The 26411-nt window shown below is 38.2% G+C and overlaps 1 protein-coding gene across 1 annotated transcript in view; it reads right to left on the bottom strand.

Moving 5' to 3' along the window:
• Positions 1-1282: 1282 nt before the first annotated feature.
• ube2f (ubiquitin-conjugating enzyme E2F (putative)) overlaps positions 1283-26411 on the bottom strand; it is a 62869-nt gene continuing 37740 nt past the window's right edge. Inside the window, exons 8-10 of the mRNA XM_053329018.1 lie at positions 17687-17719; positions 16357-16419; positions 1283-5138 (exon numbers count right to left, since the gene is read on the bottom strand). Of these exons, the coding sequence (XP_053184993.1) occupies positions 5088-5138; positions 16357-16419; positions 17687-17719 (147 nt within the window). The 3' untranslated portion in view covers positions 1283-5087. The remainder of the gene's footprint in view (positions 5139-16356; positions 16420-17686; positions 17720-26411) is intronic.

Raw genomic sequence — 26411 nt, 5'->3', positions numbered from 1 at the left:
GAAGTAACAATAACACAGCTGACCACTGAAAAAATAAAAGAAATTACAAAAAACTTTTAGCTCCATTTCATCAGCAGATAAGTGGAGATGGTTCATTTGTCATCAAGTGGGACTAAAGCAACTCCATCTGCTGATGTGACTGAAAACTCCAGGGGAAACTGAGTAAACAGACCTTGGGTAAGACATAATTGTCAACTTTTATTTCCGATGTCAAGAATGAACTATTAAGCTCTATGAATGTGCTGCTTAAAACTAGAATAAGCTACATTTTCTGATAAATATGTACTTTATTAATTCAATTGTATTATCTACATATTTATCTTGGCTCTGTCAATAATGTGTCAAGTCAAATATTTTGTCTATTCAGTCTCCCTATCTGTATTATTTGTATAAAAGGCATTCTGCAAATAATTGTATGATGTAATTTAGCACTGAAGGGATTAACAGAATTGATTTAACAGGATTAAAAACATGTATCATTTTGTAAGCATTAATGGCAAACATTACAGCTTTGCTACTTCTCAGTGTATTTCATCCATAATACATCATGCAAATTCTAGCGCTACTATCCAAATCAACCAATGCCTTAATACAGAACATGACGTACAAATGAAGTGAATTGAAATGAGACTTTACATCATCCTTATAAATCTCTGCTCTCATATTCCCAGAGGGATAAAAAAGAGACTATAGTGTGTGTGCCAGGTGGTGTTTGTCAGCCTCTGTGTTCAATAAAACAATCCATACTGTCAACATGCAGCATGATGCTCCTCATCCTCCGTAATTCCACATAATGATTTGACTGTTCAGTCAAATTTCTGACAGAAAGTGATTACTTAAAGGACCAGTATGTAAGGTTTAATGGCATCTAGCAATAACTGAATACACCTGACATCATCATCCTCTTACAAGTCTGTAGCTATAAGGAAGGTACAAACTAGATAACATTAAAAAAATAGACCCTAAAATAAATTATTAAATAACCTAAAAACCTATAATAATTCTAAGGTTATGATTCTTGTTTCCAGGTGATTACACACTATCTAAAACATACTTATGAATATTACTTTCAATTTCTGCCCAGTCTGTTCTGCTAGATGCCACACAGGTCTTAAATCTTACACAGAAGTCCTTAATTCATAGTGTCAATCATTAGTTTAACCCAAGCATAATTTTATCAATCCACAACTTTTACCTTTTAATAATGTCCGTCAACTGAAACGTTTAAATTATCGAGAAGAACGCAGGTTGAAAGAAAAAAAAACAAGACAAATTAGTTTCATTTATATTCTCTTTAATATATCTTAAAAAATGGATATACAATCTGAGAAAGAAACGGTTGAGGATTTGAAGAAGAAGGACAGGTTTTCAATCTTCTGTCCTGGCCCAAATATGAGGAGCTAGCCCAAGCAGAGACAAAAACAAAAAAAACAAAAAAACAAACAAACAAACAAAAAAAACACTGCTCACTGCCAAAATGAAGGGCATGCAAGCTAACATCAGAGAATTAGTAAGGCTAAGATTACTGCAAGTATTGGGCTACCATATCCTTAGAGGAAAATACTACCATAAAAAAAAAAAACGAACTGCCACGGTGATTACTCATGATGGCTTTATTTTAACAGGCAGTTACTTTTAGCCTTGGAGGTTTGACTGGACCGAAACCATGCTGGGAAAAAGCCTATAGTCCCATCTGCTTGGTCGTATTGTCAGCTTCTTTACTTTGGCAGAGGCCAGTGTCGTCTGTTGTCGTCTGTTTGCTATCATTCGGAAAACAATAATAATTTGAGCTGTTTGAGCCCTGGGCCGGAATAACAAAAAGAACAACAACAAAAAAAAAAAAAGGAGCAGGAGGGAGCCAGAGCATGCTAACAAGTCACATTGTTTCAACACATCATACTGTAAGTGCCTACACACTCACATACACACACACACACATACAGACACACACACTCTACAAGCACTGATTTTCAGTCTTTACACTCACACACACATACATTCGCACGCACACGCATACACAAATCTCAAACATAAAAAGTTAATCTTCAACGATTACATTTCTGACATCCTTAGTAAAATGCACTGCTGGCAGATCACATTGACTTCGCCTCATGCAGACATGTGAACACAAAGCAGAATGGAGTGAGAACAGTCTTGATGCTCAGAGATAACGACTCAAACCGGAGGCACAACGCTAGCTATAGCACACACACACAAACACAAGACCGCATCACTGGATGAGCCAGTGATACGGTCTCTCTTCCTGTCTCTGAGACACACACACACACATATGGACATGGACTTGCTTCTATTGGCCATATTCCACAATGGCAGAGGTTCAAAAAAACAGTTTGACCTTATCTGATTTGCTCCGAATCCCCAGAGTCATGTAGTCTGGAGCATTACTCAATATAGCAATGGAACAGCGCCACCTTCACAAATTAAAGGCATACTATGCAGGATTTGCTGGTTCATGTTTTTTTTTTCTTTTCTTTTTTTTCTGTAAATACACAGCATTCAAAGTTGCTCCCTGCTCCTTGGCCTAATGAGAGATCAAGAGAGAGAGAGAGCAGTGGTCAAGAACTAAAGAGTGAATGAAGAGAGCGAGCAGTGTTGGCAAGAACAAAGCCGTGAATCAGAGTAAGAACAGGGTCATTTACTGATTGTTTCACCGCGGCTATGTTGTAAGCAAAAATAAAGGCACTCACTCTATGCTCTGTACGTGTGCTCCGGCAGCAGAGGAGCAGCACACAGAAGAGGACGGAGACGGAGAAGCAGAGGAAATAAATAAAAACACAAGCTCAACCTGGTCGCTCATAACCTGCAAACAGTTATAGGGTGGGGGCTACACACCCACTGCTCAAATGTTGCAGCCCAGAAGCATCCCAAACACAGTAAAATCATTTTAATATAAGAAAATACAAGCAGAGAGGAAGGTCTCTGCTGATAAATACACTGCCACACACTTCTAGTGAATCTATACATTGTTTTTCAGTAAAATCCTGCATAGTAAACCTTTAACTATCGAGCTAACTAGCTAGTGAGTGAGCTAATATTGTAGCAAATGAGCTAATTCACTTGTAAGAACGCCAACTGGCTACCGAGAGAACTTTGAGGGTGTGTTATTGGTTAACCTGCCATGTTATATTAACTATAAATACATGGTGAAAAGAAAGTGTCTCTCACACTGGCTGGCAGAAAAACAAACACTTGTTATCCTGCTAGCTAACTAGAAAGCTCACTACCTAGCTAGCACACTTGCATGAAACCCCACTTGCTTGCTCACTAGCTGTTTAGCCTGATATGTAACTTGCAGTGTAAAGGTAGGCGCCTCCATTCGTTCGGAAATGTCAAAAGCAGAAAAAGACAATGCGCAACGGCTCTCGAGATTAAATCAGAACCTCTGCCACTGATCTTTCCTGACACACACACCCAGACAATGAAAAAAAAAAAAGCCCATACATATACACACAAAGTGAGAGAGAGACTTCAGGAGTACCGTTTCTCTAGAAAGATAAGCTCTAAAGCATAGCTTACGAAATCTCCCACAGCAACCAGCATGAGAGCCTAACCTTCAGTGTAGCCGTCAAATATTAGGAGAGTAAAATGTCTTCTGTTGTTTTGGCTCTGTGCTCCGGCAACATCGAGAGTAAATGATCTAGGTGCACTTTCAGCTTTCTGGGCGTTTCAAATCGATCCCCATCCATAATTGGTGAACAGTGTAGGACTCGTAGGTCCTCCTGTGCACAGTCCTCTAATTTTTTTGGACAAAGATACTGAACATAAAAACTCAGTTATGGCCAAACCGGATTGTTCAGTAAACTGACCTCAATCCAACTGGGATACTGCAATAAAAAAGCTCAACAATTTGTACACTGTTAAATGTTAAGTGGATGCAAACACCCACAAATTAAAGCTGAGTCAGCCCCTTACTCATTGACAGTCAATTTCTCAGAGCCAACACAACAAAAGTTCACTGTCGCTATCTTAATACTTCCTGATTGCATTATAATATCAGTATGAATAAACATCTCCATCCTCCATGGAAAAAGGTACATGTGACTGTGACTGTGTGTGTGTGTGTGCGAAAAAGAAGAGACAGATGGAGGGCAAATGAAAAACGAGAAGTGGGAGAACAAGCGCTACACAGTTCAATACATTTGGCCGTGGTAAAGTAGTCGTACTTTATCCCAATTAAGCTGAAAACACACAGAAGGTCTGTATGAGAGTTGCATGAGTGTGTGTACATGTGTGTGTGTTTGTATGTATGTGTGTGTGTGAGTGTGTGAACATGCAAGGACAGTGACAACAGAATGGGACGATATGATACTGGTCATTCACATGCTGTCTAGTGGGGCTCGGGACTGCAGGATTTCCAACGTGAGTGTGTGTGTATATGTGTGTGTGTGTGAGTAATAGACAACAATGTGTATATGCGTTCATTTTATACCACAGGGACATGGGACACTGCGTCTGTATGTATGTGAACTCACATGCATTTTCTCTTTAGCAACACATACATGGCAGGCACTGGAACAGAGAACTGATAGTAACATATTCTTTCTCTTAATTTGTCAAATTTTAAAACAGCTAAATGTGACTTTCTTTTATTTATTTATTTCGTTTTTTTTTACGCCGGTGAATCATCACATCCCTTGCCCGTTCGTGCTTTCTGACAGGCTCAGGGACACCTTAGCGAGGCGGCGTCATTCAGTGATCTCCCCACAATGAACTCTTGTCCTTGTAACACTCAATCAAATAGGATAATTAAAGCGTATTTTCTTTTGTAGAGTTAAGTCCTTCTTCAAACACGTCATTTTTTTTTCTTTTTTTTATTTTGTTCCTGCAATGTGGAGTTTATTGCAACTGGGGGGAACAGAGGGATGGATGGGGGGGGGCATTGGTGGGGCAGTGGTATCAGAGGAAGAGAGTAGTATGAGTCAAAGAGTCAGCTGCTGATTCACGCACATCGGGGGTGAGGGGGGGGCTTGGTGTGTTGGGGGGAAGGAATTGGCCAAGATAAGCAGAGGCAAGGTAGAGCAGTTTGGTTGGTTGGTGCAAGCTGATGTAAGTAGTCGGTGCTTCTATCATCTGGCGTAGTGCTTGATGTAATCTTGAACTTTATTCCGAAAATCCTCCTGGATGACAGAGAGGAGACAGTAAAAAGAGAGAGTATGAGAGTTAACAGGGAAAGCCAGAAATTAAACATTCATACAAGACAGAAAGATAAAAGAAGATACCTGTAACACAGACATATATATTTCAAAAACTACGGCTCGGTGAGGCTGTACTGTATTTGTAAACCAAAGTATTAGACAAATTGCAATATGGACCTGGGGAAAAAAATCATCAAAACCAAAAGGATTCATCCTCCTGTTATCCTGGATATCTGTACCAGATTTCGTAGCAATCCATCCAATGATTGTCAAGACATTTCACAAAGAAATGACAGTGCTACAGGAAAAGAATCACCAGAGTCAGTAGCTTTTAACCTTAAAGAATCCATGGATGTTTCTACAACATTTCACTGCTATCCATCCGATTGTTATTGACATATTTCAGTATGGATCAAAGAGGAGGACTTATCGACCGACCCACAAGGTCATCTATTGAATATCAAAAATTACAATAAATCTAAAATATGTCAACACAGGTTTTTCACTTCTGCAAAATTACCAATAAGCTTTCAATACCATCTTCCCTAACTTCTTGGTCTAGTCTTAAAAATTTCAGACAACTGAAAACTGCTCAGATGCTTCTATTAAACTCGTCTCCAGACATATTTTGTTGTCACTTTGTCTCCATTCCAACATGGTCACTAATGTTAATTTGTTGATGCTGAAGCTTAAAAGCCAAGTGTAAATATATATTAAGATGCGGTTGGTGTGACACACATTGAGGCCACAGTGACAGATGTATCTTTCTCACCATGTCAGAAACCAAATGAAAGAATTGGGTAGATAAAATTGGCTTCCTATCTGGTCAATGTGAATACTCAATGATATAGATTCATTACCTCTGGATATTATCTACAAATTAAAGCATTATAGGGAAGGTTTAACTGAAGCCTCTGACTTCATTGCAGTATTTTAAGAAGTCAGTCCATTTAATTCCTTTCTAATATGATGATTTAATAAAAGCTGGCTTCAAGTTCCTCTAGACACTAGACAAACCATCTTAGACAAAAGCATAAAAGCTTTGTGCTCTTTGAAACATACTAAACCAAGATTGTTTGTTTTCTGTATGTTCATCCACATCCAGAGGTTATGATTTGGTCATATCCCTCCTGGACATGTATGCCCCCTCTCCCCATCTCCGTTCCCTTCCGTGTCTGGATCCTGCCCTCTCTGGTTGTGCTTGGCGTCTTTCCATCTCCACCCACCAATCCTCCATAACCTCCCCCTTTCCTGGACCGTATCCCCTCCTAGTTACATCTGACCAGATCAACCTCCATCTGTAACCTCTACTCTCCTTTGCTCTTCCCATCACTGTAGCCCTGCTGCCTCTTTCTCTTTAGTCGCCAGGCTGTTTTTGGGACACTTTGAAAATATGAAATGATTTCTTTTAGTGTCTGAGACAGCGCCTGGCTTAGCAAAGCTGCATCATAGCTGGACATACTTTAAAATACAGAAACTGTTTTTAAGTGGGACACAGTACCACAGGCATTCATAAGGGAGCATTCTTTACTGGGCTTCATGATAATGCAGTTAGAAAAAGGATTGGAAAATAGCTGCTGCAGCACCAAAGTACAGAGTCATGTAAAAAAAATGGTATCACTTAAAGCTTTTGAGCAAAGATTACTCAAAATATTTCTATAAGTAGTAGCTATGCATTTTTTTAACAACCAATTATAGTTCTTATGTTAATTTTGTGATAAATTATGGACAATTAACACGAAAACTTTGGAACACTAAACAAATGACACAATGAAAGAAAGAGTTTGTTTCCACTCAAATTCATTAACTGCCTTTAATTCACTATTTAATTGAGTTTCTTTAGATTTCTGTATCAGCTTTGTACATTTTGGACGATGCGCTTTTACCTATACCTGAGCGCTAGTGGAACAGAAGCTAACCTTAGAGCGGGGTTGGACTTTTAGCTCTTGACAGCTGTTTAAACACACTGTACCCACTCAGATTTCTAATAAGAAATGATACAATAAGAGGCCTTTCATGGTCTTAACATAAATGTAATTTTAGTGCTTTTTTGGGGTTTTTTTAGTCACTCCAAACAACATGTATTCATGCTGTATGGCTTCACCCACACATCTTAAATTGTTTAATTGCCTCCCCAAATCTCAGCTCTGTATTCACTTCACTGGAAATACACCAGAGTCTGTATCCAATTTATTTGTGTTGTTAACTACTGGTTTGCTGCATTTACTCTAGAGGGACAGTGCATGTGAGGAAAAACATGAGTAAGAAGAGGGGAGGAGAAACAGAGACAGAGGATAAAAAGCTGCGGTATGTATATATGTATCCGTCCATAGAGGGATGATGTCTCAGTCCTATTTTAATGAGTGAGAGCAATGACCAGCACAAAGCAGTCGTGTATGTCTCAGGCACATGAACGGTGCTCTGCTGCTATTTTTGGCTTATTTTAGGTGCCACTTGCAAAAAAACAAAAACAAACAGTGGGTGAGATGTAACAGAGATACCATGCCATTATCCACTCAGCCGGTCACAGTGCTCGTCTTACAGCAGAGCCAATCACAGCGGAGGCACTTCTGCGGATATGGCTATGCACAGTAGTGTAACTCAGATTAATATCTCTGGAAGCTCTGGTATGCTCCATTCGTGTTTAAGCCTCTAAATCTGCTGTAATCTGATTATAGATAGTTTGAAAGATCAGTGGTTTAGATAATTCAGTAATGCTATGCATTCAAGTTAAAATAAGTTATGCTTCACTTAAAAATACACGACCTCAATGGAAACGCAGGTGTTGACCTCAAATGGAGTATCAAATGCAAAACTGTGAGCCTGTCACAGTGCCCTCAAGGAAGAGTCACTTCACAGGAAAATGTGTATCTGCACAAAAGCGCACACTCACAAAAGACCATTATACACTTCAGACATGTAATAGCTGGAGGAGCGTTTCACACTGGTGTAATGCTTTTAAAGTCTGTCAGGCCTTTCGGCACTTAGTTCACTTTCTGTGATGTGATGAACTTGGTCAGGTTTTGCTTGCATCCACAGTTCAAATTAAAGGTGCAGGTATAATATTTCTGTTTTTTAAAATAAAGCAGGATAAATGATCAAACTTTGGTATCTGATTTTTACATATCAATACTAACCTGAGCACCAGTAGGATGATTGAACTGGGACTGTAGACATTACACAGATCCCAAAATAAGAGGGGACACAAACCAGAAACATAGTTCATATCCGTGTATAGAGTACTGTATATGTTGTATGCCAGAATATTCTCTATATATGACAAATTCACATTTATCCCTCTGTCTGTCTGGAGTTATGCTACCACTTTAAAATATGGGATATTGCTCCATCTCTCTCTTCTCATTCACCTGCTTGTCTTTCTGCTATTGTTTGGCTACCTGGGTGAGTTTTTGCAAGCTGACTGTATGTGAGAAAAATGGAATAAACCAAAGCTTAAACTGAAACAAACACACACACACACACACACACACACTATATCACACATTAAATGCAGAAAATGAGGGAGAATAAGGTTTGCAGAGTGCACAGATACCAAAGAGCTAGTGAAGTTTAACAGACATAGCAGGGGTGCATTAATATATGTAAAGAACAAACTTGCGCCAATTAAACAAGTTGAGGAGGAGAGCAAAATTGTGTTTAAACTAAAAAGTTTAAGACAATTAAATCATTTGAATTATTGGCTAAATACTACTTCAGAAGAGGTTAAATAAGAGCTGTGCTACTGAAGATCACTACCAAATGAAAAGGTCACTCATAAATTTAAATAACCTGATGTGCCAGATGATTTCTTAAATACAAACTATCTCAGAAGCCATACATAGAAACTGTTTAGAAAAGGGCAGGCACTTTCAATAAATACTTGGCAGGTGATTAGATGAAACATCTGTCTGTCACCATTTTACCTTGTGAAGCAGCTGGATTCACAACGTCTGAACCACCAGTGTTTCGGAGGCAAATGTGTAACTTGAAGCATGACAAGATGTATTCTTCCGTGATCTCGAGATATCAGCAGCCTCTTAAGGTAAAGATTCAAAGGGCTGACTTTTACAACCCTTGCTGAGATTGCAAATTACTTAGGCCGTCATAAGTTTGAAGGCTCCTACTAAAGTCTGGAGTCAATTAAAAACTTTGTTAGACTACAGCTTACTTTTTTTGGCTCCGTTTCACCCATGGAAGGCAATTAACTTTCCTCTCTCAGCGATCTTTACAGGTACTCAGAATATGTACCGAATGCAAATTAAATCCTGTGGGTACAAACCGTTTCTTTAAAATCTGCCTAAAGTTGAAAACTAAGTAAAGACAAGCCACGGGATGTATTATGTATTAACAGACTGCGCAGGGAAAAATGAAGAGGGGAAGAGAGGTGCGAACAGGGAAAAGAAAAAGAATAGAGGAGAGAGATGAGAGGGGATGCAGAGGTGTGAAGGCCACGAAAAGACAACTCGTCAGGAGTTTTCACACTTGAGCTTTTTTTGGAGAATTCTTTAAGGTTGGTGAAATTGTCGAAGTCCTGTCATGTCTGTGTGAGGTCCAGAAATGTGGTTCTATTTCGAAAATGTGTGGACGTATTACGATGTTTTCTATAATAGTAAGATACAGAGAAACTAAAACAACGACCGACTGAGATTTAATGAAAATAAAAAAACTACTGTGAGAAAGGCTCAGCTGTCAATTTAAGTCTTTTGTAGTATACTGAGTAACTTTTATGCATATTTCAATGAAAGTATTTTAACTTTTTCATCCATTTGCAAGAGTCAATCTCAAAGTGCTGTTAAACTTAATTCTGCAATGATTGACAACCCATACATGCTATAATACTGAAAATATATGAAAGACATATGCTGTTATTAATGACCACACACACGTTCTTGTTACCTTTTTTCTTTTTTTTAGTCTTTACAACATCATATATTGTATTTTTACATTTGGTTTATGTTTGTAAATGAATGGTTTGTGTGTTTTGTTTAATCCATTTTGTCTCAAATTGTCACTGGAGGAGTAAAATAAATATTTTAAACCGATTTGACTTGAATTGTAAAGAGACACAGTCTGTAAGTGATATTACAGGTATTAGCATTATTGTTATTATTGTTATTTAACCTTTGTTTAATGGTTTTACAAACAACAGTTACAGTGATAAAATGGTTGTAATTAGGGACGCAACTAACAATTACTTTCATTATCTATTAATCGATCAGTTGTTTGGTCTATAAATGTGAAAAATGTCAATCTCTGTTTCCCAAAGCCTAAGACGATGTCCTCAAATGTGTCTTATGTCCTCACTAAAAGTCCACAACCCAAATATATTCACAGAAAACTAAACAAACCAGAAAATATTCACATTTGAGAATAAAAACTGAATTTTTACTCTTTCCTTCCTTAAAATTGAATCTAACTATGGATATGTAGTCATAGTCATAAACAAGTTACAACAGAGACCAAACACCAAAAATATACAACATATAAATAATGAACACACACAAATAAATAATGAACAAATAATGAACACACACAAAGAGAAGAAGGGGGAAAAAAAGAAAAAAGGCAGGGAAGGGAAATTACAGTCGGTAATAAGACAGTGACAATCACTCTGATTAAATTTCAAAGACAAGAGGAAGGATCAGCCTGTGTTTATGAGTCTCTTCATCAAGGTTATTAGGAAAGTTCATCCTTCTGACATATTGAAAAACAGGAAGCCACCCCTTATAAATATTACTGGATAAGCCCTTTGATATGAATCTAATTTATTTTTCCATCTTAAGAAAACAGAATATATTGGACTTGGCGAGAATGAGGATTTTAGGACATTAGATGAATCAGTATCACTCGTCTTGCTCACAACAAGGTAACAAAAGCTACAGTATAATAAAAAAGTTATATTCACCATGTTTATAAAAATGGAGTACAGTTAAAGTGATACTGAAGATTTATAATGTTGCATCATGAATCTATCTAGGACTTTTGGAAGTATCTGCTTTAAGATTTTAGGATCCTGTGTGATCTTTCAGCATTGAGGGTATTATTTACACTTTGAGTAGATTGGTTGACTTGAACTGATTACGCAACAATACAAACTGGAGAATCCTCCACACACAATACTGCAGGAAAATACTTGCTCAGCAACTCTAATTTCTCAAATTGCATGTTCTTATGTTTTTTATTTCCAATTCTTACTGTTAAATGTTTGTTTTATGTAAAGCACATTGAGTTGCCATTGTGTATGAAACTCGCTGTATAAATAAAGCTGCCTTGCCTTGCTTAATAAACATTGCAGATTTAAAGCCAAATAGTGTCAGAGGTAATCTAAATAATGATCTGTTTAATGGTAAAAAAAATCTGGCTGCAACAAATTCTAACTTTCTGACTCATAGAGGACACAGTACGCGGGCGGGTTTAATACCATCAGATAACGCCACTGCTGTGATGCAAGCATGAGTCTGAAGGAATGGGATAATTAGCGTGATGCATTATCCTCAACACTGATGAGGATTCAGTGACTTTCTCAAGCACACTTCAGCACTGTGGATGCTTGCTGAGGGAGGGTCTTGAACCGGACTCCTCCAGTCTCCTTATTATACCACACTCCTGCATCCAGGGGAGACTAATGCTGTCACATGAAGTTAAGATGTGCCTCACCTTCTTCCTTAATTTGCATTGCTCTCTGTCGCAATTTGCATGAACAATACCGCATATCCCCTCCCCCCTCCACCCCCCTTTCTTCTCAGGAAATACATTTGTTTGAATCTTCTCGCTGCTCATCCGTTGCTGAGTATATTTCAGTGTAGTCCTAGTTTTGGCTCACTCTTTCTCTCGTTAATTGGGGAAATTGTTTGGGCAAAGTTAGGATAATTACTTTACAATAAAGTAGAGCTGAAACAACTCAGCCAATTAATCAAGCAGTCAGGGAAATTAACGAGTATTCATTTTTGATGACAGATTCATAATTTCATTAACTTATAAAGAAAAGAAGTTAAATAGGGTTTTCTGTCTAACGTCATAGTAAACTGAATTTCTTTGGGTTTTGGACTATTACCACAATAATTTCCACTTAACATTCAGCTCGAACTCAACATGTATGTGTGTGTGTGTGTGTGTGTGTGTGTGTTTGTGTGCGTATGTGCTTGACATGACTGACTATTGATTGACGAGGTTAAGCCACTTGAGATTTCGGAGAAAGCGAGAAAGCACGTATTAGACAGACCAAGCGAAAGGTCTCTGCGTCTCTGGAACTGATAATGAAGCATTTAGGATGTTGAGGGTGACCATGGATGAATGAACTCTGGAGCTTGATTAGTCCCGACCCTCTAAGGTCCCACTCCATCACACTGAGTTGGACAGATAATCAATATCAGATTACTGTAAATCGAAAACAATTTCTCGGAATATGTTACGAATATAATGGCGCCGGTATTTTATGTGGAAACGCTGAGGTGTAGTCTACATACGCCAGACTTTTGAACTCTTTGGCTTTTGTGGCAGTTTGGCCTTTTTCCCTTCTGTGGAAGTCTGGCATTTAAATGATGACGCATGTGCTCATGCTGCTGGTGTTGTGTTAAAGGGTAAGAGCCTGTGCACTTTGCTACACACCGTTTCCTGTTTCATTTACGCTGTCGGTAAACCTGTACGCACTTCAAATTATGATTTATGATTATTTATTTTGACATTTCCTCTTTTACTCTCTGGCAATACACACAGTATATACCATCATAATACATGATCGTTGCAATATGCTATGCTACCAGTTTATTTGAGGCACCTGTACAATCAAATTCAATCCACTATAATAGTCTTTGTTGTATCCTACGTTTGAGAGGTTTAACGTAATATGATTTCAATGATTACAAATTGTAAAATACATTTCGATTCCATTCTTACTACGTTTTTGAGGCCGTTATTAGTGGAAAGTTTGTGCATAAGATGTTATTATTTATTTGGTGGTGTTTCTAATCTCTAGTCCCCCTCACACAAATATTCATGCACATATAAACACAGCTTATGCTTCAGCTGCAGACTCTTTCCAGCTTATTCCATTTTAGTGTCATCCTCAACTCAACAAACTCCCACTCACAACTAACAATGGTACAATACCACAGTCCCACTGTATCACCGACCAGCTACACACACACACACACACACACACACACTAAATTGCCCATGAGGATGTTTTCTTTTAGCCACTTTAACCAGCAAATGTATTCAGAGAGCAGCCGCAGGAGGAGCTCCACTTTAAAAGCCTCCACACACACACACACACACACACACACACACACACACACACACACACACACACACACACACACACACACACACACACACACACACACACACACACACACACTCCCAGAGCTCCACCTGGTTGCTGCCGAAGTTGATTACAGCAGGCTGTAACTCAGTGGGAGTGGGTCATGGCTGGATGACTTTGTGTTTTCAGTTGTTGTGACTGCTGAGAACCGCAGCGGCAGAGTGAATCAACAGTATAACTTCCAGAAAGACTTTATTGAAATTTAAATGTTCAGGTTTTGTGGTTTAACATGTTCATTTAGTGCAGAGTATTTTCAGGATACTGCAATTTTGTAATTTAGCACTTGTAGATGGAATAGACACGTTACAATTGGATGCTAAACAGCACAGAGATCTGAGGAAATGAGCACTTTAACTCACTGAGAAAATGCTGCTTCACATTGAGCAGCTAAAAACTCTAACTAGTAAAGTAATACCAACTAAGATTTTTTTTCCATCCCCTCAAATCAAACTGCCTTTGTGATTAGTAAATGTCATCAGACACATCAGGTGACCGACGCCTGCTGATGTCATGATTGTCTGACAACAGCAATCAGCACCTCTTCATGCACAGGCTTGAACAACATAAGTTATCTGTTTACAGAGGTTTGAAGATTTCCCACAACTTTTAAATCTCTGTCAATCACTTATCCTTATGTTAGGCTGACGTGTAGCCAATTCATAATTATCTTTTCTTCGTCAACAATTCAGCAGCAGAGACGTCTTTCTTTTGTGCTCCAGCGTTAGTGACACGTGCAACACACATTAAAATAGTCCCCCATCACTTGCACATGAGATGAACTGCTACTGCACCCCCGAAACACACAACACAAGTGTGTCTGTCCACCTATTATGTGTGAAAAATTAAAGAATGGGTGCAAGTGAGAAATATCACCATGCAGGTACAGTAAGAGACAATGATGAGAAAGGCTCCTACTGGTGTATCTGCTTGTGTATTAGTACACAAATCTACCTCACTGCCAGTAATTTAGCAACGTAAGCTGTTCCTTTACATCCTGAGAAATGCCTGAGACAAGGGCTGACACCAGTGATTATTTTCATTATTGATTCATCTGTCGATTATTTTCTCTTTTAATCGACCGATTGTTGCAGCCCTACTTGAGACGCATTGGGTCACTAACAAACTAATCTGAGTATCCAACACCAAAAACCTTAAAAGGCCTTATTTGTTTTACTTCATGAAAGTCTCCAAATTGACCTTCTTCTCCTACACCTGACACTAGAAACACATCTAAATAATCCTAACCCAGACCACAAACTGGCAATCACTCACCCAAATACACACAGACCAACTCTTTCAAATTTAATGGGGTCACAGGGCCACCATTAGCACGCACTGCTGGGCAAACCCCAATACATCGTAATGCATCATGAGAAAGGGTACGTACAAAGAGCCAAAGGTTAAATACTGTACTTTAAAATGCTCTCAGCTCGCCTCAATTCAGGCTGAACTAAAACATTATTTCCCTAGTCGGCAGGCTCCCCGCAGATCTACATTAGTGCGGTTGGCAATCCATAAAAGTAATTACTGCGAGCAAAACACTGATAGAATCTGTTTCTTGACACTTTCTGTCACTGCCTGATCCACTGATCGAAAAATTGAATGGAGCGGAACTAATGCACAGGACAGATATTAATGGAAGAGGGCCTATAGGGAGAAAAAGTGTTGACAGGTTAATATTAGTTAACCAGGGTGCCCATCTTTTAGAAACATTTTGATACATGGGAGGTTCATTAAACCGCCCCCCCCTCCAACTCAACGCCTATTAACATGTATGTAAGATGGTTGGAGAGTAAAAGCTGATTTATGGTAGGCCGCTCGACACTTAACAATTAAAGAGTCGCACCACGTTTTTAATTTATGCTTTGGCAAAAGGTTTCAATTGTGTCCATGGCAACCAGACGCTAACCTCCAGCTGGCTTGGTATATCATCCTGACGGGGAATAATTAAACAACCATATTACAAGTTATCTGAGGTTACAGGTTACAGAAGTTCAGTGACAACTACAATCTCCATGCCAACATTAGAAAAACTAAACATAACACTGCAACATAACCAAATTCTCCAACTGTGCAACATGAGAGGAAAGCGACAAGCAACACTTGTTCTGTCGAAAATACGGAAATTGAGACGAGTCGAAAGTGTTGAGCGAGCTATCATAAATCAGCCTTAAGGGTTCTTGGATATTACCGCTAACTTCAAAATGAATTCTGACTTAAATTATAGTTGATAAAATAAACACACTCACATCCAGGCATGAAGATGTTTATAAATATATACAAACATCATCAGATACACAAAAAAACCACACACACCAAGGAGGTGGGAGGAAGTCGTGAGGGTTGCAGAAACTCAAGACATCCAGTTTATGGCACTGCTTTGACTTACAAATTATAGAGCCTGCTGTAGAGTCTACTTTGGAAGCACAGAATTAAATGTTTGTGCTTAAGCGAGTACCTTTTCTTTTTAAAACATCATATGCTGCTGCTCCATGAGTGTAACACGCTTCTCTGCTCAGAGGATCTGCTGTGTGCTTTTTTGTCTTCAGCCTGATTATCATATAAAACCACCCCCAAAACTGAGCGAAGCCTGGTGCATGCAGGGTATCTGAGAGCGACAGGAGAAAATTTAGTTTCCACACTAACTGTATGTCTTTGTTGAATGCATTTTCTCTGCATGCAATGAACACAAGTTAGGGTTTGGATACAGTTATGGAGAGTTGAGACACCATAAGAGGCTCCAGAAGTCAAACCATCTGCAAGTCAATACCTGCACTGAATCTATGCTTGACGATAAAACAGAATTAAAGATTAAGCTGGCAGTGCCCTGAATGTGTCACCAATAATCTTGAGCTGATCAACATTTTAAAGCCTCACCTTGTCTCTCAGATGATGTTCTGCTGCATCGATGTTCAATGGGTCATCAAAGTTCAACAGGTCCTGCAGCAGAGGCAAAGAGAGAGAAGTCATGAGGAGAAAACAGGTTGAAGAACAATGCAAATATGGATCTGGAAAAAGTTGATTCATTTTCATCTTATTGGAGAATTTCACTGTGTTCAAATACTTCTATCTGTGGGTCAAATTTCAGTTTCCCAATGAAAAAGCTGCTGAGGTAGAGTTTGCCCACTTCAGCACAATTTGCTGTCTGCAATGTCACCCTGAGATTCTGCAACTACAGCAAACAAAACCGGCATAATGACGCTGATGCTTTATTGATGCCATGCACAACAAGTGAGGCAAGAAGCAGTGAGTGTTGTATGAGACATTAAAAAAAAAGACGATGGCCTAAGAGGTTGTTTCCTGATTAAGAGGTAAGATTTAGGGCACGACCATGCATCAGTGCAGATTACCATCAACATTATCATCGCAGACACAGTTCAGACCTCAGGGTAAGTGAGGATGTTGGATTCATGCCACCTTGCAATCAGCAAAGTGCATTATTTAATCTGCTAACTAGACTGTTTTGGCATTCAAATATTTAAATGATATATATTATTATATAAAAATATTAAATAAAACCCACATATTGTGTTGTTCAATTTAAAAATGTATTGTCCATTCATTGGATATTTAAAGGCATGATTGCATTCATATTCACAGATGGAAATCTTTTAAAGCCCTCATTTCAATATAACTAAAAATATGACAAGTTTTACCCCCAAAATGAACACTAAATCGTATTAGTTATCTATTCTCCATCCAACTCTGAGCAATCTAACTCAAGGACACATACAGCGGGTGAAGCATCCACAGGCATAATATGTGATCTAATTTCCGTGATTATATTTCCTTATTATCTAAAGTAGTTCTTCATAATGAGAAAGATAATTTCCCCCTAAGTCAAAAATAATGGTCTTATTACAGCTATTAAGCAAGCTAAAAAAAAATGGCCTCATTTTATTTGATCTGACTTCGGACTCATGTAACTGGTGTAAAATACATACAAGGAGTAGCTTTAAAAAATAAAATTCAATAATATGGATTTATTTGCTCAGAGAGTAAACCAGACATACACTCGTCAGTCCAATGCCTTCTGTTAAAGAAGAAGAAGAAGAAGAAGAAGAAGAGCCCTGTGGTTGATTTCTTCCCCGCCCAAAATATTTATGCAGAGTATTGACCATCTACCAATAGTACTGTAAGTGAATGATGTATTTTTCAAGTAGTTTTAAACTTTAAATATATTCATGTTAATAAAGAAATGACTTACAGTAAACAAAGAGTTCAATCCCCAGACCACGTCCTGGAAAAAAACAAATGAAAAAACGTTACTGAACAAATATTTGTGTCACATACAGCACCAATCGAAACTTTAGACTGGTACTCTATAAATTAAAACACTCTTCACACACAGGGAACCCAGAGTAATTACACCAAAAGTTAAAATAGCTTGTTAAACTCACACACCAAGTCAAAATACTAACTATATTTGGCCCAATCCTAATCTCTCTATCTGCTGATGATATACACATTTATTTTGATTGGCTGTTGCTGATGTATTTAAAATGCCTGGATGGAAACTGAATTTGTGGATTGGCTGTGAAGACCCCAAGCAGATAAAGTATGAAAGAGCTGAATTATTCTACTGACATTTTTCAGCTGCAGCCAATTTACAGGGATACTGAGAAGAAATATATTTTAAGACCTCTGTAACAATGGAGTCAAAGTGGATGTACTTGGCAATTAAACACTGTCAACTAGCTAAAGTTCTTATTGTATAATAATTGAAAAGACAAAGTGGAATTATGTCAAAAATTGAAAGGGTTAAATTCTGAAAAAATTGTCAATATTTGGTAGTTATGATCAGAACTAAACAAAGACTGATATCCATATAGTACTACAGCAGTTTTAGGAAGGGGACAATTTTGTTCTCCATAGTACCAAGTGTAAAACTGACACTGCACAAAAAAACATGAAAATCAATGTCGTTACTAATCGTTACCATATCACAGACTGTGATAATGGCACCAAATATTTCCCCTCAGCCCGGGTTCTTTGACGACATCAAAGAACAAAAATGTCCATTTTTTGTCTCCCTTTAAAAGCAACTGCTTTTAACCGTTAAAATGTTAAAAGTTTCCTTAATTTTCATTCATGTCCATACAACCTTAACATTGGGACATTAAAGCACAAAATAAATTCTCCTGCCTTCTCAAAAAGTGAATACTAATACAAACATTGTCAGCGTGCTATAAAATCGTACACCTAGCCATTAAACTCAATTACAAGTTTTAGTGTATGCAATGGTTACAATCATGTGAACAGACCACTCTGCAATAACCTCCACCAAGGATTTCTGTTCCCATGAGACAATGCAACTGAACCTCCTGCCAACAGGGGCGATGGGACTCCTTAATGAACCACTGCAACATGCCAGTATGACTCAATAGCAGGTCTGACAGTAGCTATAGGCTATAGTGTCCTGTGTATGGGAAAATAAGGGCAGCACCATAATTGCCTTTTGTCACTGTAGCTTACAACTTTCACTATCCCCCAACTTTGTATTTATAGGAGTGAAATCCAATTAGGAACAACAATGAGATGGCGAAGTGTGAAATGAAGTGTGTGGAAGAGACTGGGATCTTTCTGTGTAAGGCAAAATCAGGCTTGACCTCAACACTGCTTTTTCTAACTTTTCTAACTGGCAAATAAATATATAAATACATAGATATAAATTTACTGATTGTTATTTATTAAAATAAGTGTACCCTATAACCAAACAAGGTATTTGAGTCAGTATCAGAACAATAACGGACATTCAATATCCAATATAAATGTCATTATTGGTGCTTCTCTAATGGTGACAGAATATAAGAGTACTGAGGACCTTCACTAAGAAGTGAAGCTTTATTCACTCAGCCCTGCAAACAACTGTCTGCCAGTCCGCTGATTGACAATGTCAACTTAATGCTTTCAGCGCTTCCACTCGTTTATCTTTTGCTCATTCCCCACACCTGTATTTATTTCATGTACATAATGAGATGGAGATTTGAATATTAATTATTCATAAACCAATCAACTAGAAAAATGTCTGTTTTGCCAACTGTGAGATAAAAGGAAGTGAAAATAATCTTGTAGGGGCTTCAAGGTTGAACTATCCACAAAGGACTTATTGTTTTTTTCCTCCTCCTCTACACACTGACAGAGATTGAAAATCACATCAGAAAACAAGAAAATTATAAGTTACCATATAACATACTAATGGATTTCCCAAACTAAAAAACCTAGACAATGTATTTTTTAATTCTTGGTATTAGAAGTCTTTTTTAAACTTAATTTGTCTGTCAAATATGTTGAAAATGCCCTTAAACTCAGTGCACCCACACATCTGTCCCTCTAAAAGGCAGAGGTTGTAAGTAAAACAAGATGATCCCACAAATTATTATGATGGTACCTTCAAAACCAAAACAATTCTGCACTGAAAATGACCAATAATACTACAAAAAGAAGGGGCTATTTTATATCCTCAAAGAACTAAATGAGGTAGTATATTTGTTCTAAAACTCAAACAAGGAAACATGCTTACAGTCTACATCTCCTATCCATGCTAGTTGTTGGAGTAATCCAAAAAGAAAAAAGAAAAGCTGTATTCAAAAGCTGCATTTTGTGTACTTTAAATCAGGGCCATGATTCAATTCAAAACTTGATTGTAGGTTTTTTACACATTCGAAACTTGATAACCAAAACTTAAAAAACAGAAAAAGGTTAGGCTAACTGAAAACGTGTCTATGAGCATAAACCAGGTTATTTTTTAGGGCATGTATCCATATAACTTTTCTCCCTGGTTAAAAAGTGCTAGCAGGGTGCCAGAGAGCCGCCATCACAACGCTTCCAGCTCTTTTCTGATGAAGCACTCCCCATGGCTTTGGTTTCTATGACAACAACATCTTGACAATTTCTATGATATGGCCTCTCTAACCGCTGTCGCATGATAGACTAGCATCTCCCTTTTTGCTCTTTTTATTGTTTTGTCACCATGAGTGCAAAATGGAAGACGCTTGCTGTCAAACTTTATATGGATAAACTTAATAATGATGTCAGCGCTCATTCTGACAGCTGTGGAGCAAAGCGGGACGTGGGTGCGTGACACAATCTGTCTGAGATATGATTTGTCGTCTGGAAAGGAGCGAGAGTAATGACACCAGTGCCTTTTTTGAAAAGTTCAGAGATTTTCAACTCGACCCGCTCGGCGCACAGGAAAAGTGGGCGTGCTGGGAGTGCTGAGTGCAGCACTTTCTGCCGCATATGCTCTCTCCTCATTGAGAACAATTGAAAAAAAAAAAAAAAAGCTATGATGTGTGAATTAAATTATAACTGTACACTGTGGATCTTTGTGTTTTCAGAGGCATGTTGCAGATATAATACAAGCAACTCAAGTTCAGTTCTGAGTGGAGGCATCAACACACTATGACAAGCAAAGCCAGTGAGAGCATGCTGAGTTAAATTTTGACTGTACAACGCTGTCAGCTGAAGTATACAACAATAATTTCACACAGAAAAACTTCAAAGTAGAATTTGTTGAGTTGAGATAGAGAACAAACTCAATAATTCTGCAAACAAGAAAAAATATCAAAGTAACAAAGTGAGTTTGACATGTTTATATTTTTGTACTAATTACTTTGCGCTGAGATTACCATATAAGCTATTTTTATTAAATTACGTAGCAATGCGTGTGTGTGTGTGTGTGTGTGTATGTGTGTATGTGTGTATGTGTGTGTGTATGTGTATGTGTGTATGTGTGTGTGGGCTGTTGAGGAGAGTGGTGGCCAGTGAAGAGGGACAGCATCACCCACTCAAAAACTAACACAATCCTTTCTGACTCACAGTTTTTGCACTTACTTTTCCTCACATAGGATTTATGTGCACTAACACTGACAGTCGCTGACACGCATGAACCTGAGCCCAACCACTCTCACACTTACGAACATTATCCACACACACACACCTACATTTCAGTTAACAATCACAGACTGCATTTAAACTTGCCCACAAATAAACAGACACAGGTGAAGGGTATAACTTCACATTTCTTTTTACCCCTTTACCTGTGGAAGTTTCCTTCAGCGCTGAACATAAAGGTTACAGGTTGATGTCATGAGTGACCATCACAGTCATTAGCTGGCCACACATGTTGACATTAAAGTTTTATCTAAAAAAAAAAAAACCCAAAAAAACCTCAAGTGTGTTTCTTATGTTTCAGTTTGGGTTATCTTTTATTATCAGACCTCAATATATTAGATAGGAATGTTTTCAAATATATGTAACACCACAATAAGCTGAAAGGTGCATGATTTCAAAGCGAAAAACTTTGAAATGATTGGAATTAACGTGACTTTGTAAGTAACCCTCAGTTAAATGACCACATCGTTTTGTGTCATAACAAATTCTGCACCAGACGACGTTAAAATGTATCCATAATTGTGTGCTGTCACAGCTGGCAATGGCACTGGATGTAATTGTGCACCGCGAATGACAATTTGAAACCCAATTTCAGAGGTCCTTTCTTTATTTGAACAGGATTTCATATAAATGTGGGTCATCCCAAGGCGGGTAATACTTTTTATAGGCATTGTAGCTCCAGATTCGGTCCTATTTCTGTACATAGGCCTGCTAGCTGTGCACTGATGACTCCTATCTCTACTTTTACAGATAGGACAGGCTAACCTCAACCTTCACATAGTAAACATGCATTCATTACAATTACTTTTAAGTTCCTGCTTTCATTCACCTTCTAAGAATGAAGGCCAAGGAAGAAAAGCATTTAAAACATTCAAGATATAACAAAAAGTGCAATTTCATTACATTTTACTTTGTTAGGTTTACATGAAATGACTGAATATGTTATGTATGCTACGCTCCTCATGTCTCTCCACTGTTTTCTGGTGATCACTGTGTTGTAAAAGGTTCTATTGTTGGGTTAAAGACAGGAATGTGCCCCATAGCACCAGGAAAATACAGCTGTATATACTTTGTGCATATTGTACAGTCATCTGTGAAAGTAATCAGAGGATTTAAATACAAAGTTGTGTATGTGCACATCTCTTTATTTACAACACCTGTATTCCCACACTAAGAGTCACTGCAATAACTGATTATTATCCACAGCTGATGAGACAGCATTTACTGTACCTGCCTGTCAAAAACCCACCAATGCAATGGCTACATAAGCTGCAAAAATGGCAGGGAAGAAAAAGAGAGAGTGATTCTCTCACTCTATTTTACTCTCTATAACAGCTATGAAAAAAGAGAGGTGATTTGTCATGCTGTCTCCTGTATTTTGCTTTTATTTCTAGCAGAACATAGTGGAAAACTCAGTGGAGGTGGTACATAGATACGTGGTTTTCAAGTCAATAAAAGGCCTAACTTAACTGTACACATGTTGTCACTATTACTGCATTCATTTCCTCAATTTCATATGCTTGTACACCAGTTACATCACAATACTACTTTCACACTGAGCCAAACTGGCATATTTTGACTTTGACGATAAACAAATGGCTGCTTGCATAAGCAAATAAAATACCCGGGAATGATGCAACGATGTAATTGAGACACAGAATAGACAGATGGAATAGATAGGATAGATGGAGGGAGGGAGGGAGGTATGGAGGGAGGGAGACAGACAGACAGACAAATAGGCAGATGGACAGATAGATACAGTCATATGAAAAAGTTTGGGCACCCCTGATCATTTTCAAGATTTTCCTTTATAAATCATTGGTTTTTCGGATCAGCAATTTCAGTTAAATATATCATACAGCAGACAAACACAGTGATATTTGAGAAGTGAAATGAAGTTTATTGGATTTACAGAAAGTGTGCCATAATTACTTAAACAAAAGTAGGCAGGTGCATAAATTTGGGCACGCCAACAGAAAAATTACATCAATATTTAGTAGATCCTCCTTTTGCAGAAATAACAGCCTCTAAACGCTTCCTATAGCTTCCAATGAGGGTCTGGATTCTGGTTGAAGGTATTTTTGACCATTCTTCTTTACAAAACATCTCCAGTTCAGTCAGGTTTGATGGTTTCCGAGCATGGACAGGCCGCTTTAAATCACACCACAGATTTTCAATAATATTCCAGAACGTTGTACTTGTTCCTCTGCATGAATGCCTTAGTAGATTTTGAGCGGTGTTTAGGGTCGTTGTCTTGTTGAAGTATCCAGCCCCGGCGCAACTTCAACTTTGTCACTGATTCTTGAACATTGTTCGCAAGAATCTGCTGATACTGACTGGAATCCATGCGACCTTCAACTTTAACAAGATTGCCAGTACCTGCACTGGCCACACCGCCCCACAGCATGATGGAACCACCACCAAATTTTACTGTGGGTAGCAAGTGTTTGTCTTGGAATGCTGTGTTCTTCTTCCGCCATGCATACCGCCCCTTGTTATGTCCAAATAACTCAATTTTAGTTTCATCAGTCCACAGTACCTTATTCCAAAATGAAGCTGGCTTGTCCAAATGTGCTTTAGCATACCTCAAGCGACTCTGTTTGTGGCATGTGCGCAGAAAAGGCTTCCGCCGCATTACTCTCCCATACAGCATCTCCTTGTGCAAAGTGCGCTGAATAGTTGAACGATGCACAGTGACACCATCTGCAGCAAGATCATGTTGTAGGTCTTTGGAGCTGGTCTGTGGGTTGAGCTTGACTGTTCTCACCATCCTTCGCCTCTGCTTATCTGAGATTTTTCTTGGCCTGCCACTTCGGGCCTTAACTAGAACTGTGCCTGTGGTCTTCCATTTCCTCACGATGTTCCTCACAGTGGAAACTGACAGCTTAAATCTCTGAGCTAGCTTTTTGTATCCTTCCCCTAAACCATGATGTTGAACAATCTTTGTTTTCAGGTCATTTGACAGTTGTTTTGAGGCTCCTATGTTGCCACTCTTCAGAGAAGATGCAAAGAGGAGAACAACTTGCAACTGGCCACCTTAAATACCCTTTCTCATGATTGGCTTCACCTGTGTATGTAGGTCAAGGGTCAATGAGCTTACCAAACAAATTTTGTGTTCCAATTATTAGTGCTAAAGGTATTCAAATCAATAAAACAACAAGGGTGCCCAAATTTATGCACCTGCCTACTTTTGTTTAAGTAATTATTGCACACTTTCTGTAAATCCTATAAACTTCATTTCACTTCTCAAATATCACTGTGTTTGTCTGCTATATGATATATTTAACTGAAATTGCTGATCCGAACAACCAATGATTTATAAAGGAAAATCTTGAGAATGATCAGGGGTGCCCAAACTTTTTCATACCACTGTAGATAGATAGATAGATAGATAGATAGATAGAAACACACTTCTACACTTCTTGGAATGAGTAATGTGCAACCTGTTCTCCCCATTATTGTTCATACGGACTATAAATTCTAGAAAGAAACTTTGCTGTATTTTCATTAAACTTTCTAACATTTATTGAATAATTTATGATAATTTATAATAATTTATGAGCTTGGCTACAAAAACAAATCTGATTTTAACTAATGCACACACACTCTTTTTTTTTTTTTTAGTACGCATCTATTGCTGCATTTTAAATGATGTTAACAAAGGATGGAGGAACATATTTTAGGCTGTCTGAGTGGGTTCAAAAAGCTGAGTTGGTTCGACATGCGTCACAGATGTGTAGTGTGGAAAAGTCTAAAAATTGCAGCCACTCTAACCTGCTGTATCGGGATTGGTGTGGATTGAGAGCGTATCGGATGTGACCACACACAGAATTCAATCAGAACAGAGCCTGACAAAGATGCAACAAAACAAATGTCATAGAAATAGCTATTATTTTCTATTTCTTCTCGGTAGTGATATGGAGACCATGATGACTCAGCAGTAAATCTAAATTTATCTACCGTGCCAATTTCCAAATTGTGAGAAATTCGTTCAGCAGAGGAGAAGAAAAAGGGCTTTGTCTGACAGTTAAAGAAGAAGGCCCCCCTCCTAGTATGCTAATGTGTGAAGACAGCACCAGAAATAAAGAAACAAGAAAAAAAAAGGGACAGCTTGGACTGACTTATGAAAAAAGGAAGAGAACCCTTAAGGACATAACAAATCCTGATGATAACTTCAAGAGCGGTCTTGGCAGGAAACTCAAGAGGTATTCAAAGAGGATTCCCTGGAAAACTTTTAAATTTCTAAAAAAAAAAAAAAAAAGTAGAAGCCCATCCCATCCCAGCAGTCTTCAATCTGCAGAGAAGCAGCGATAAATACGTCTGACTGATGAAAACGTTAAAGGTAAAACTTAACATGGAAGGTAGAGCTTCACCATACGACCTGCATTCAGTTTCGCAGCGCATTTGTCATCATTTTAGTCAAAACTTGAATTGGGATAGCAGTGGGCGTCCTCACTTTGAACTTCAGTAACAGTTTTTTAACAGCTTGCAAAAAAAGTACTCAGTTCAGTCAAGGGTAAGGCATCAAAGCGTTATTTTATATGCAGCCAAAAAGCCTTTTCATCGTGAAGTTTACCTTAAATGGCTCCACAAAAGGTTTTTTTTTTTGTGTTCCAGTGTTTTTTCAACAGTGCTCAGCATTATTTCTTGCACTTCAATTTTGTCAGTTTAATACACTGAAAGAAAAGGTCCAAAATTAACACCTGCCAAGCACAAGTATGTAGGTTTTCTATTTTCTGGCAAGTGCTTTTTACAAGGCTTTCTGCCACCACTGGTGAGTAAATGTTTGTACCAAAATATTGTTTTGATGAAATATCTTGTTTTAAGACTCATGACTGATATTTGTCTCGCTCCCAATGGCTGCCCCAAAAGTGTATGGATGTGTGTGTGTGAATGGGTGAATGTGACATGTAGTAAAAAAAAAAAAGTGCTTTGAGTGGTTGCATTTTTCATTTACCATTTAATGTAGACAGTGTTTCAAGATTACAAGTAGTCTAACTGTGGCACCTGTCACTATGGATCACATACTTCTATCA

This window comes from Scomber japonicus, chromosome 11, assembly GCF_027409825.1.
Source record: "Scomber japonicus isolate fScoJap1 chromosome 11, fScoJap1.pri, whole genome shotgun sequence".
NCBI lineage: Eukaryota > Metazoa > Chordata > Actinopteri > Scombriformes > Scombridae > Scomber > Scomber japonicus.
The sequence above is the reverse complement of the archived record's forward strand: the minus strand, read 5'-3'. Positions and strand labels throughout refer to the sequence as shown.